General features: G+C 43.6%; 1 protein-coding gene across 2 annotated transcripts in view; it reads left to right on the top strand.

Annotated features, from left to right (window-relative positions):
• LOC144721228 (neuronal cell adhesion molecule-like) overlaps positions 1-5,619 on the top strand; it is a 267,471-nt gene extending 261,852 nt beyond the window's left edge. For both annotated transcript variants that reach the window (XM_078598675.1, XM_078598676.1), the window contains 3 exons: positions 175-306; positions 1,359-1,422; positions 3,668-5,619. In XM_078598675.1, coding sequence (XP_078454801.1) covers positions 175-306; positions 1,359-1,422; positions 3,668-3,962 — 491 coding nt within the window. In that variant the 3' untranslated portion in view covers positions 3,963-5,619. The remainder of the gene's footprint in view (positions 1-174; positions 307-1,358; positions 1,423-3,667) is intronic.
• The last annotated feature ends 8,895 nt before the right edge of the window (positions 5,620-14,514 follow it).

The following is a 14,514-nucleotide window of genomic DNA, read 5'->3' as shown; positions in this document are numbered from 1 at the left end:
TAGGGAGACAAAGGCAGCCAGGCATGGTGATGGCCACATACCCCCCGTGTGTGTCTTTTCGCCTTCGTAGGTGCTCGCTAACAGGACTTTCCCCAGCAGTCTGTTAAGGCTCTATGGGGGATCTTTGTCTTTATATCGCTCTGTGCTCATGTCTTGTGTGGTTGTCTTTGACAGCTGAACCCAGCCAGCAAGTGAACATACCCACGCAGGGCTGGTTCATCGGGCTCATGTGCGCTATTGTCCTGCTCGTGCTCATCATCCTCATCATCTGTTTCGTACGACGCAACCGGGGAGGGAAGTATCCCGGTAAGAGTTTCCACATCGCCGTCATTATTATAATTATGAGGTCGCACTCCTTACACACAAAGTGCATGTCACAAATGAACCACAATACCTTGCTGATCTCGTCAAGGAGCATAAACCATCGCACAAACTCCGGTCATCCTCGCAGTGACTTTTGGCAAGCATTTGAAAAAAGATGGTCGCTGCATCGCTCGCTTTCAGATGCGCTTATGTGGCCATCTGGAATGCTCTTCCGATATTAGAAAGCCACTGGAGCTATGGACTCTATATTGAAAACAAATTTTTTTAGAACTGCTTTTTTGGGTTTGGTTTGTTGTCCTTCCCCCGCACCGCCGATTGGCACGGTTGGCTACGTACGGTAGGAAAGAAATTCATCGTACGTACGTACACCAGCGGTTCGCAACCTGTGATCCGCAGGCCCCTGGCGGTGCGCGATGCTACTACAAGGGCCTGCGGAAAAGAAAAATAATAATAACATCCTCCCCAAGGAAATGTACAATTTCAAATAACTATTAGCATACGGTGGTCCAAGAAATATTTAGAGGTTGGAAACCGCTGATGTACACCATCTAAACCACCGACATCCTATCACATCCCCTTTGACAATCCACTGCTGGATGAAGGACCGCCCGCCCTATCATGTCGTTCACGATTCATTGACTGTACACCACCACCACCATGTGGGTCAGTGTGGCCTGCTGAAGATATCACTCGCTGCTGGTGGTTAGGCCATGGTCGGAAAAATATTGCCGTGTTCCTGTCGCAGTGTGCTGACCACTGCGTCACCGCTCCACCCCGTCATCATTGTCATGATAATAGAGTGATCGCTAGTTATAGGAATACATCAATTGTGGTATTGTTATTTGTATGTTTGTGGGGGCGGGGGGAAGCAGTGGCAAAATTACTTAGGTACCTGAGCTCGATTCCCCGGCCATAGCTAACATCGGTGACGAGTGTCGCCTTCAGCGTGGTGAAGTATAGGGCATGGCGTGGAGAGGATTCCCAAGGGGCTTCAGATGATCATTAATGCTTCATTTTGTTGGTTTATTTCTCAGTTAAAGAGAAGGAGGATGCTCATCCTGATCCCGAAGCGCAGCCAATGAAGGAAGACACGTACAGGTGTGAATGCACTCACTGACACACTCACGCCTACATGCTAAAGTTTACACGTTCACGCACATAGCCCCTGAATAATCTTCAACAGACTGGGGTGGCATGTGCTGCTTTTGGACACCTGTGTAGGCCAGCACGGCACACTAGTGGGTGGGTGGCCAACACCATGCCCGGCCGCCTTTGTCTCCTTAGTGGCGATGTTTATACAGCGCACCAGGTACTCATTGAAGGCTGAGTCGATCTAGGGAAGGTCCAGAACCTGTTTGAAAAGAGCTTCCGCAACTGTTTAAGCAGCCTGCCACAACCCGTTGAGACTTCCTTTGGCATTCACCACTCACAACACAGCGCACGCGCAAACGAGACCTCACACAGCTCTCTCGTGACAGGCAGCAGCAGCTCAATCAAGAGGTCCATTCAAAACAGCTTCACGGGCCCTAAAAATCTTACCTATAGTGGAATCGCCGGGTTCATAGCGCGGTGGACTATCCACGGCACGGCACCACAAACACATGTACACACACACCCTCAAGTATACACGTGAAAATGTACAAACAAACATGCACTTCTTCATCATATTCGTGATCATTGTCATCCCCTTATTGCGCATTATGCAATTGAGTTATCCCCTTGCGTGTGCATGTGTGAGTTTTCGGCAGCCACGCCGGCTTCCTTTCAAACATTGTTCGTAAGAAATGTACCCATAATGCTGAGCAAGGACCTCTTGAAAAACAACCGTGAAGCTCAGTGAAGCTTTCCTGCATTTATAACGGAAAAAATAAGGACAATGATTTAAAAAATAACAAGGCACGGTCATATTGATCGAAATTTGTTTCCGTTTTAATTTCAAGATTTTCATTTGCAGATTAATTAAACTTAATAGAACACGTTTTTTTTTATTATATTTATCAGCGACTGATACATTTCATTTTCCGTTTCTATTAACCATGAAAGTGCTTGGATCTTGCTACCTGCGCTTTGCTTGCTTTCTACGTTGCACTCTGTTCAACTTTTAACCAGCCTAATGCTCTTTCTTTGGCTGTCCCCGTGCACATCTCTCTCACGTGCATAGGTCGCTGGGAAGGTAGGTCACAGAAAGCCAGACTTGCGTGTGCGCAAACCCTCAGTCCAGCAGTGCTGTGTGTGCTATCGTTGTCGGTGCTGTGCCAGTATTGTTTGTCATAGTGGGTAGATCGTGCAATGGGCCACGTCGCTCGCATAACAACAAGAGCAGCTGATGAGAGCTCATAGATGATGATGATGATGGCGATGTTGAGAAACGCTCTCTTTGATTGCATTCTGTCAAAATGTTTCCGCATGGGTTTCCTCCAACAGCTGAACAAAAAACAACGCAACGTAGCTGTTTATTGGCGAAATAATCCAAAATGCTGAAACATTACTCGCTTGGCATCAGGCATAGCAGCAGCAACATCGCCCCCTACTGAAAAAACGTTGACAGGACCCTCATTGAAAAAGAGTATTGAGACTCGGTGAGCCTCAACAAGCCTAATAATAATACAAAATAACCGATTCTTAAAAATTGTACAGTGATACATTGAAACACAATATCGCTGCGCGCTCTTGTTTTATGCGTTCGTCCTCGTATCTTTGTGTTTTGATGTGTCATCATCGTGGTGTTCGTGCGGTAGTCTTAGGAGCATGCTCTCATTGTCCGTTGTGTATACGTCATGCCCGATTGTCTTAGTTACAGTATTTGTGTACGACGCGAGTAACACTGCCCGATGGTCTGTCTGGGTGAAAACGTGTTTGTGTGTGTGTGTGTTCACCCCTGCCTGCGCCTGTGTGCACACGTGCGAGTGTGTTTGTCTTTGGATGTACATGTGTGTATGAGTTTATCCATTTGCCTGTATGTGCTGCGTATGTGTGCGAGTGTCCAGGTGTGTATGAGTTTGTGCATGTACGTTGTTCTGGTCTGTCCACGTGTGTATGGGTTCGTGTCTTTGCGTGTATGTACACGTGTGTGCAAGCACGTGCGAGTTTGTGCCTTTGCGTATGTGCGCGTGTGCGAGTCCATATGTGAGTTCATGTCTCTGCGTGTACGTGCGTGCGTATACGAGAGCGTACCGTTGCTTCGTGCGTACGAGCGTGCGTGCACGTTCACGCATCTACACCCATCTGCACCTTCGCCCCGTGCGTGTGTGCATGCGTGACCATCCGTGCATCCATGCCACCCATCCTCCCCTTACCCACCAACCCCCACCCACCCTCGCCATGGCTCCACTCACCTCCACAGTGAGGACGAGAAAGTTCCAGACGGTGGCGGCGGCAAGGGCGGGCGCCCATCCCCAAACGGCTCGGTTCGCCGAGGTGGTAGCGCCGACAGCCTGGTGGAATACGGAGAGGGCGGCGAGGGGCAATTCAACGAGGACGGCTCCTTCATCGGCCAGTACACCGACCGCAAGGATCGCGCCGAGCCCGGCCCCGACGGCGAGGAGAGCTCCACCACCACCTCGCCCATCAACCCGCTCAACCCCCTCAATGGGCCCACAGCAGCTGCCCCAGCGACTCCCAACAACCACCTGGCCTAAGGCAGTGGCGGCACCCCACCACCAACCACCACCCTGTTGTCTGTCCGGCTGTTGTTAGTTGGTGACTGTGACCCACCGCTTGCGATGGTTTTGGCTATTCGAGTGACGTCGCTCATCACCGTCGCGTGGCTCATGGCTCCAGGTTGAGGAGGCTACGTAATCCACCGTGGGTTTTTTTTTGTTAATGCGTGTGGCTTGCTCAAAGAGTATCTGTAATGTGACGACGACGACGACACTTTCTCAACCTGCAGCTCGTGCAGTTTAAGGGGTGAACCATTCTGGCGTGTGTCCCGCAAAGTTGCATCGTCACAGGTGGCCTGTGCATTTTTATTATCGTTGAAGCCGCCTTGCTGTGTGTCACTTGAGACTGAAAATTCCTAAGCGGACTTTTGCCTGCCCCAACTAGAGCCCCGACCCAGCACCGTTGTCGTCAGTGATGTACATTGAAAAAAGCCTAGTTAACCGAGGTTGGGCTACGATGATTGTGGACAGGTTGGGATGGTCGTGCTATGGCTGCTGGAGTCTTCACAAGAAGTGTCTCTCAGTGCTGAAATTCGTCCCCCACTCGCAATGAAGGGGTTTGGAATATTTAATCTAAAGCCCCTCGGAGATGAGGCCATGTCCCACACCCACTCCCCACGATTGGAAACGCTTGCCCAAAGGAACTAATTTACCCTTAATCATGAATAATAATTTCTAATAGTAATAATCATAGTATCATACTGTATTTGAAAAAAAAAGTGTTGCTGGCTGAGTTCGAGCGTCGTGCTGACGTGAGATATCCCACCCACCCTTAACCCTGGATGTGTATCCGGCGGAAATTTGTGGGCAGTGCTAAATACAAATATTAACAGACTAACCAATAAAATGGCACGCTTAAGGCATTGGAAGAAATTTCACAGTTCCATGGAGGGCGCTACAGCTATCAAAACTGGGGAATGAGCTGATGTCGTCGTCACCTTCAAATGTCATTACATGTAATCAGATTACACGCCGACGTACATTACAGTCATGCCTGATGACATATACAGTACTCGTCTGATTACAAGCGGAAAACTCTGATTCCGTCTCGCGGTGGTAACGAATAACGTTCCACTTGCACCCGTGCTTGTATGCACCTGCGCGTGCGTGTGCGTGCTTGCATGAGTGCGCGTGCGTGCGTGTGTGTGCGCACGCGCGTTCACTTTAGGTAATATTTTTTAGGTAATATTTTTGTTTTAATGGACCTCTTGATTGAGCTGCTGCTGCCTGGCACGAGAGAGCTGTGTGAGGTCTCGTTTGCGCGTGCGCTGTGTTGTGAGTGGTGGGATGCCAGTGGAAGTCTCAATGGTTTGTGGCAGGCCGCTTTAACAGTTGCGAAAGCTCTTTCGAATTATTGTTACTTTTATTTTTTTATGGACTCGGCAGTCACTTGTATTTGCGATTAGAATGTATCATTTGTACTGCTTCATCTGCCTGGATAGTTAATGTTATTAGCAAGGATGCTACGTGTTATGATTCCACACTGGAATTATATATTTTAAAAAATAGCTTGCTTGCTTGCTTGTGGGAATGAAAGGGATGTTTTGTTTATTATATAAAATAACATTAATATAATACATGTTAAAGATGTTGAACAAAATTTTTAATAAAAAATGTATAATTACTGATTATAAAAGTTTAGCAATGAAATCAATTCGTAATTCATATGCATTCCACATAGCACAATGTAGTACCGAATTATATACTAAAGCAGAAACTCTTTTTCAAAAACTATCAAATATAGGACGCATCATGCACAGACGTTTGTTAAACACCAATAATTGTCACATTTTTTACAATACATTTATAAATCGCTGTCATATAAGTTGATTGGATAAATCAGGATGCTTATTTTAAAGGAAGCCCCGTGAAATGAAGCATACATGAAGGTTAAAAAAATGTCCACCTTTTGAATGCTACATAAAAAAATATTTGGTTATGGACCGTATTGACACCTTTACGATTATATGCAATTAGTTGCTTAAATTAGTTTTGTGCGATTCACCCATGTTTAAGTTGGTTTAGCCCAAGGTCTGCGTCTATATATGCTCACGCAGAACAGCCTGACCAATCGCACTGCAGAAGTAAATGCTTCATCCCCTATCGTTGCTGTGGTATTGCAGTGCAACAGCATTCAATCAGCCGAGGAGATGGTTACGCGTGACGTATCTCACTTGTAACAATGCCAAGACAAAGAGAAATAACAAGCTAAAGGTCGCAATGCATTTAATACCACAAATTGAATTGCTGCGAGCAGAATTCAATACGCGTGCATTTTTCAAAAGCACCTATAAATTACAAATTTAAAAAGAGGTTCCAGTTTTATTAAAACATATATTATCTTTGACTTCCCAACAATGTTCAGCATGCCATTTTTTACTCACAAGGCAGGACGTGGTTTTCAATAGCTTTATGAACCTATCAACTTCAATTAGACATTTCACATAATATAAACCTCTGCACAGTGCAGTTACGGTCGTGTAAATGTGTTGTGAATAAATAATAACAGGCGTTATTAATAACAGGCGTTATTATTTCACAAGTGCCACTGTAGCCAAGTCAGGTTCCCACGAGTCACAACGCCGTTAATGAGAATAATTTAACAGTCGCAGCAGTAATAACACCGCGCGCATTTACACGCGGCATATTTCTCTCAAGAGTGCCATTGCTTTCAGCGTTGTTTTCGGAAGAGGCGCAGAGATGCAATGGTATGAACATGTCTTTTTTTACTCGATTCAAAAAGCAAAAATGTACATGTTTAATAACGTGTACATTTTTTTACGCGCAGTTTCTTAAGTAATTGCAGGTGACGTTATACAAAGCACAACTAAACTGTAGGTGCTTTCCAATGATCCCTTCCTGTACAATAGTGTAGCTCTGACTTATGGACCAAACTGCGGTGGGTCATGTGTTTTTGGTAGTTATTCTTTTTGTAGGCATAGGATGACGCATATCCCTGCTCGAACAAGAATAATCTGAGCCAGCAGTGGGAGTTGCACATTTACATTTTGAGAGCAAGTCTCCCCATAGGATAACTAACTACTTTCAAAGATTCCAGTATAATCAGATCATTGGTGGTGGTCTGATAATAATGTAACTTTTTAACACGTAGGCTTTCGCGACCAATATCCATAATAGAGGTGTGTTTTGGGTTAGATCGTGTAAATATGAAGGCGTCGTTAAAACCGCCACCACCACCCGACAAAGCCAATTAGTAAGGTTTGTCACATAAACAGAACATGCCTATTCGTTACTCGTATGGCACACCGGTGTGTTGGAGAGTAAACCCACACCATTTACAATTCGAGTACGACGTTTCGCCAATAATTACAACTAGCATCAGACGACAGCCAGAATTGACAGCCAGAGTTGGCTGTCGCCTGATGATGCTAGTTGTAATTACTGACGAAACGTCGTACTCGGAGTTGTAAAAGTTGTGGGTTTACTCTACAACATATCAGTGTGCCGTACTAGTAACGAATTTACATGTTCTGTTTACATGACAAACCTTACTAATGGCTGTGTCAGGTGATAGCGAGTTTAACCACACATTTATATTTAATCGATTTAACCCAAAAACCTCTTAAGGATAACAATGTACCTTCAGCTATAAATAATAATAGTTATTTAGAACGCTTTGTCAATTCACTGCTGTATCAAGGCCTTCCCCATCCATATCTACAAAGGGATTATTTGATCATCCCTCAGGATTAAATATCAACTTATAAATACCTTCTATTATTCCAAACATCTTTGAACACAGGTCATCTGGTATGTAAGAAATATGGTGTCCTGGCAATATGGTGTGCATATACAATATTTGTGTACTGATATCTAAGGAATTTGACATTTCCCTGTAAAATTCATGGTATATGCTATACTGCCTTTCCGGCATGCTGATCATGTTCATATAATTTAGTTTAAATGTAAATGAGCAAAATTATATATTAATATACTTCCTGACGCTTTCGACTTAATTAAATTCAAACAAATTTCAAAGCAAACTTGTAATAAGCTTTAATTGAAATGTATGATACATATTAATCACGGCTCAATTCACAACAATAATAATTAAATGTATGATGTTAGGAGCCGTCACATCTTGGCTACAGTGCATTCTTAATTGTTTATGTCAATGATTGATATTTGTTAAACGGAATTTGCTTAAAACTAGATTACCGCTATAAAAAGAATGCATGAACATTTTTCGGCATCTATAAATTAATACCGTAATGGTATTTTTTATGCAAAAAGGTATTATAAACTGGTTTGATTAATAACTACTTTCCTTTGGGTCAGATCGTGTAGGTGTAATGTATTTTTTCCTTAACTAACACATTCCTGTGGAGGGAGCTGGTATGAACGTTGGGTTGCTCGGTCAATGGCCAGGGTCAACGGCGGCGTGGTGTATTCCGCAAATATGCCCGACTGTGAGGGCGGGCGCAAGCCGGCGTGAGTAGGTTAAACATTGAGTTTTATAAGGGCACCACGGGGTGACCAGCCCCTCCCCACCCAGCCCCACTCTTCCCACCCAGCCCTACCCTCCCCACCCTCCCCACCCAGCCCCTCCCCACCCTCCCCTCCCCACCCAGCCCCTCCCTCCCCACCCAGCCCCTCCCTGCACGACGGACACAATAATCCCCTGTGGGCTGGTGTAACCAGGAGGTTCCTACCAGTATAACCTCCACCACTTCACCGCTCCAATCAAATCAAGTTGTCACGTGGTGGGAAAATTTGTAATTAGATTTTTATTTTTTTTCAGCAAACCGCAAGAATGTTGTAAAGAAAGCAAAGTGTTGACACTTTTGGTCCGATGTTTCGCTGTAGATTGCATCGAGCATCGTCGGCTGTTAACAACATTTGAGGTCTCACGTGGAGGTTTATAGTAAAACAAACAAATGACGTTATACCTAGATGATCAAATCCAACAGAAACGAATAGCGAATCATATTGGTCGTGAAAGCTTACGTATAAGATACAACAACAAAAAATTACTTTACTAAAATGATTGGTGTTTAACAATAGATATTTGAAGAGATGTGTAGCAATTTTAAACATAGTTTTTAGAAATGCAGATATTCCTTTGTAGGATTATCTGTAAAGTACTTTAAAATTCGATCTCTCAATTTAGCAGCGAACAATTTAAAAATAATATTGCTCGAAACGCTATCGCGATGGGTTCTTGACACAGTTTTTGATAGCTGGAAGTATGTAATAATAATGTTGATGTTTGCTTTTGAGACAGCTTAATATTGAAAAGGAAACATGCCTATTTTCATTGTATAAACTTTCGGGTATGTAAATGTGTTTACATGTTGGGCATATTTTATTCTTCTTAAAATCACCTCTTCTTAAACTCACCTTTTTCACATGGTAATTCGGTACTAGTTAAGTTCAATGCAGCATATAACGCGCGTATGTACACTGACACGTAAGTGCAGTGGCGATTGTAATGGAAAGCTAGAGCGATAACAGACGTGATTTTAAACCAGCTTGCTCTGCATGTACACACTCCCCCTACTGGTAACGATTAGGCTATTGCAGCCCCCCCCCCCCCCACACACAATTCACAGGTAAAATTAGTTTTTATCGGAGTATGTGATGTCATGCGATGGCATATACATCTCTACCTCCTAAGTTATAATATAATTTGCTCATTAGATTGTATGTCAGTGAATACAACTCACCTACGAATAGAATAATTATTTGCTGTCGGAAATTGTTATTATAGGAAACTTGTCATCTACGGGAAAACAACAACAACAAAATAACCGTAGAAATATATTTCTAGAGAATGGGGCGAGATCGTGTTACATAGGGTGGTTGATTTGACCTTCACTTTGAAGGATATATAGTATTGGTGCCAGCTGCCAGGGCTTCATTTCTTCAGGAATATTTGTCCCTTCCCCCCTCCCCCCATGGACAGCTGGGAGGATTGGGAAGGGGGGGGGCATATTTTCTGGAACTCAGCCCTGGAGAGCCCCATCTGGTTGGTTACGGACAAATTTAATTCCGAGAAAGGCATGTTCACCCTTGAACCCATTGTGGATGATGCACATTGTTGTGCGCATTTGGCATGAAAGCCGAGCGATTAAAAAAAACAGATCCATTCTTCAAAATCGCTTCTCATATAAGCTGCAGACATTTCACAGCCGCTTGTGATTGATAGAGTCTTGTCAGTGGCGGTGTCGTGTGTGTGTGTTCCCACGTGGTCTACGTCAATCAAAGACTGAAATCAATTGATTTTACTCTTCGGATTTCAAACGTTTGCCGAGTCCAACGGGGCTGGGGGCTTTCTCGTGAGTGCCATCGTACCGTCACACATTTACCCCTCCCCACACTCCCTACTGCTGTCTGTTACTAAGTCGATGTAATTTAGGAGTCTATGGGTCATAATCTAACATAGAAGCCTGTCATGTGAACCACACGCAAGCATTCTATCATTAAGGCATTGACTTAACGCGCTGTCGCTGATTACGTAAGTACTGTCGTGGTTAAAAATAAATAAACGGTCTTTTGTTATGGAACAAGTTTTGAAAATAAGTTGGAGCAACATAAGGGCAGGATACACTTCAAGCCCCCTTCATATAATGTCCAGTGATGGCAACAATTAGACTGCATCATGTGTAATAGGTGTATGACCTGATTAGCGGAGGTTATGTTAGGGTAAGTTATCTTATTGAAGTTTGGGTATTATCCCAGATAATGTGTTTTTGTAATATAAAAAATAGTTTTGGCACCTTCTTCACGTCCAAAGTCCACATTGTATTACATAGAGTACACTTCAAATCTATTAAGAACCTTAAAATAACATTGCCTCTAGTGTTTTCATTTACGGTCGCTGGGAAAGTTGGCCTCCCTTCTGCCCAAAGACACGCCGCCAATTTTGCAGAACATATTGAGTTTCCGCTTGTTAAACTTGGTGTGCGTGTTTTTTTTTATAATAACGTGGGAGTAAATGCTGTAACATTTTATGTCCATAAATCTTCGGTGACCTCCACTACGAATGCGCCGCAGTTACACGAGACGTGGCTCTCAGTGCTTCTGGATCTTGCATGTTGCAGCAGGTGGACGCGGCTTGCAGAATACCGATGTGTTTCCCAAAGTCGCAAACCCCAACTGCTTTAACCCAGGCAGATGGACCTTAATTTGCTAATTCTTGTATTATTTTTTTACTTTTAACTCCATTAAGACCACTTGTCTTGAGCTGACGAGAAATTTAGTCCTGAATCAAGATAACTTTATCAGCTTTAGTTTCGTGGTCAGTGCTGTTGCAAGATAATTTACCACATTGAGTGGATCTATGTTGTTGAGTATAGCTTAACATTCGTGGATTTCACTTATCTTTACCATGGCTGTAAATATAAATTATCAGTCCATTCAGGTATAATAAAACAACCAGAGTGCAACAAAAGATATCTACAGATACGCGAAGAGACAGCAAGAGGGGCACAGGGATTAGAGAACACACCCAGGTTAATGGCATCAAAAAGTTAAGAAAAGTAAGTGGGTCTGGGCAGTACCGGTTACTGGAAGAGATCGATGATGGGAAATGGACGTTTAAGAATAATAACAGCGGCAGCCGAGTTTGGTGGCAGCTTGAGGAAGCCTTCATCCAGCAGTGGATTGACTGTGGATGATGATGATGAAAATGGAAACGTGAAGAATTATGTGTTTTATGGGGCGTAATTCTGCCTCTCGTGTACAGGTTTTGCTCCCTTTATGCGGGTTCGGTTTGTGTGATTTTGCGTATATGTGGCTAACCTATTTCTCCACATTTCACTCGATGCGATTTGAATTCACTCATTTGTGGCTATGCGGTCAGACGTGGGACAACATTTTGTATTCTGTACGCACTGCTTGGTCGGCAGCTGTCTCGTCCGGTGCATTGTGGGTGGGTGCCAGTCTATGCCACGGGTTTTCACTTTGTGCGCCATTGTTTTGGAAAGCATCTGCCGCGTAAAGCGATGAAAACCTGAATTTGCACGTGTGGAGTTTCTAACTCAACCTTAAACACGAACCTGTTTTCACCTGAACGCTTTCTCCACACTATGACATGGAAATCACTCACGTCATGCAAAAAATGACCACCTTTCCAATTTTACATAAAATATCTAAACTGTTACAGCATTGGGAAATGTGATGTATGTTTTTTTGAAGCAAATATTTCAAAGTAATCACTGTGATCCGTGTTTGTTTTTGAGGTTAGGTCATGTAATACCGTATTCTGTATGGGTTACGTTTCACAGCTAGCTAAACCGTATTATCTGTAAAGAGATGAAGACGTTACACATTTCCAGTGATGTGACTTAAACTACATAGCTCATTGGACAGAGGCTGCACATCCTTTAATCACAAGAAACGCAACATTGCATTGTCCAAAACTGGACACCCGACGTAACCGTACCCCGTTCGTGCGTGTAAATAATTGTAGACTAATACACGAGATCCTGAAAACAAATGAACAAAAATGCTTGTTTCATTTCTCCTTTTTTTGTAAGTTTATTTGCAGGTGAATGTTTGCGTTTTGTAAATGACAATGCATAGGACTTGCGTAAAGGCTGTAATTTCTTTGTATATTTTTTAAGAAAAAGCCATGTATACATATATAGCTTCTTACGTTTTAATACCTTGTTTATTATTGTAATATTAAAACTGCCATGTGTCGTTTTGCTTACTTAGTTTTGAAATACTAGACAAGTGATTGATTGGTATTCCCGGTTTTGTTTCTTTTCGGGAGCCTCCTCACTGTGGCACACTTGTTATGAACTCTGTGTGTGCGCGTGTGGGAGGCGTGGTGTTATATTGGTTAGCATTTTCACTCTCCAAACTTGGCTACCTGGGCTTTGATTCCTTGGCCATGCCACAGACACCAGCGGGCAGCTGATTTTTAAACTTAACCTTGGGGCACTACCCGAGGTTAGTTTAGCCTAAACACTTTGTTGTGGTGTGTCAGCATCAACGATGTAGAGACAAAGGTGGCCAGGTTTGAATGATGCTTGCACGCAACCACCTCTCTCTCTCATGCGCCATGCTGGCCTTAATAGGTGCTCATTAACAGCACTTGCCCCCTCCAGTCTATGAAGCTAAATGGGGAATATGTGTGCGTGTGTGTATAAATATGTTAGTCTTATATACCACTGTTTAACTATAGAAACTGCAGAACGCTAAACCAAACGACGTTAAATCGGACAGCAAATGACAAGAACTTTGACCTACTAACATCTTAGCCAAGGTCAAATTCAATGATGACTCACAAGGGTGATACACTATAGTGTACACAACGCAAGCTAATGTGGGAATGGACAGACCACGTTGTCTGCTGGTGGCCTTAACGTTTACTGCAGGTAGAATCCTAGGACCCCACCGGACATTACTGTTCACGAGATAACGGAGGCTCCCTTATTGTGCCGGTTTGTCCAGCTTGTTCTTTTTTATAATTGCAAAAAAAAAATATTGTGAAAGTTGTGCGGCTGCTGCTGCATAACTACGATTAATTCATGAGTTTTGTAATGTGCGTGGTCTATTGCCATGTTATAATAACGCTGTATGATGTCATCACTGCTAATACATTGCGTTGCAAAGAACAAACTAGAGTACTGTGGTTTGTCTGATGATGTTGAACAAAACCGTGTAAAGTTAAAATGAATTTCTGAAAACATCTACATGTTCTGGTACGAACACGACAGTGTAGACCTGCTTGTCATATTGCTTATGCTGTGGTAATGTGTTCTTGCTTGAGTCTTAACATGCAGTGCAGGTGAGCTGTGTGTGCGTGTGTGTCTGCGTGTCTGGGGGAGCGGTCGCGCAGTGGTTAGCACCCTGCGCTACAAACCGAGGGATCCGAGTTCGATTCCTGCTCAGCCAACACCAGTGACAAATATATGTTAAGCTGGTCCTGAGCCTCCTCTAGGTCGACTCAGCCTTAAATATGAGTACCTGGTGGGGTGTGTAACATCAGCGCTGGGGAGACAAACGCAGCCTGCATGGTGCTGGCCACCCACCCCCTCGTGTGCCATGCCGGCATTCTTAGTACTTGCTAACAGCACTTGTCCCAACAGCCTGTTAGAGGCTATATTGGGGGATCTTTGTGTCTGCGTGGGTGTCTTTGTGCTCCGTTAAATCACTACAGTTCGGCTCCGTGCACTGCTGTTTCCTACCCAAACTGTAATCACTACACCCCCTGCAGCGCTGTATTGTTATGAATATACGAGAAACAAAAAAAAACTGCGTGTATATGTTGTCATTATTAAACCAAAGTGTTTTCTGGACATGGTCTGTGCTTGTGTTTGTTGAATCACTAAAGTTTTACTGTTTCCAAAAAGACGGTTTAAATCCAGAACCCCTCTTATCCGTGACCCTATTGCACATAGCTCCTATTATTCGTGACCCTATTACCCATAACTCGTCTTCTCCGTGGACCTATTACTCAAAAATTCTACCATCCGTGATACTTTATCCGCAGGTTTTTCCACTAAATTTTTACCCCTCCGATAAGAGGAGTAGAATCACATGGGATACGATCTGTGGC

Source organism: Lampetra planeri, chromosome 11 (genome assembly GCF_965212315.1).
Source record: "Lampetra planeri chromosome 11, kcLamPlan1.2.h2, whole genome shotgun sequence".
Classification (NCBI taxonomy): Eukaryota; Metazoa; Chordata; class Hyperoartia; order Petromyzontiformes; family Petromyzontidae; genus Lampetra; species Lampetra planeri.
Note: the sequence above shows the minus strand (reverse complement) of the source record. Positions and strands in the feature narration are given on the sequence as shown.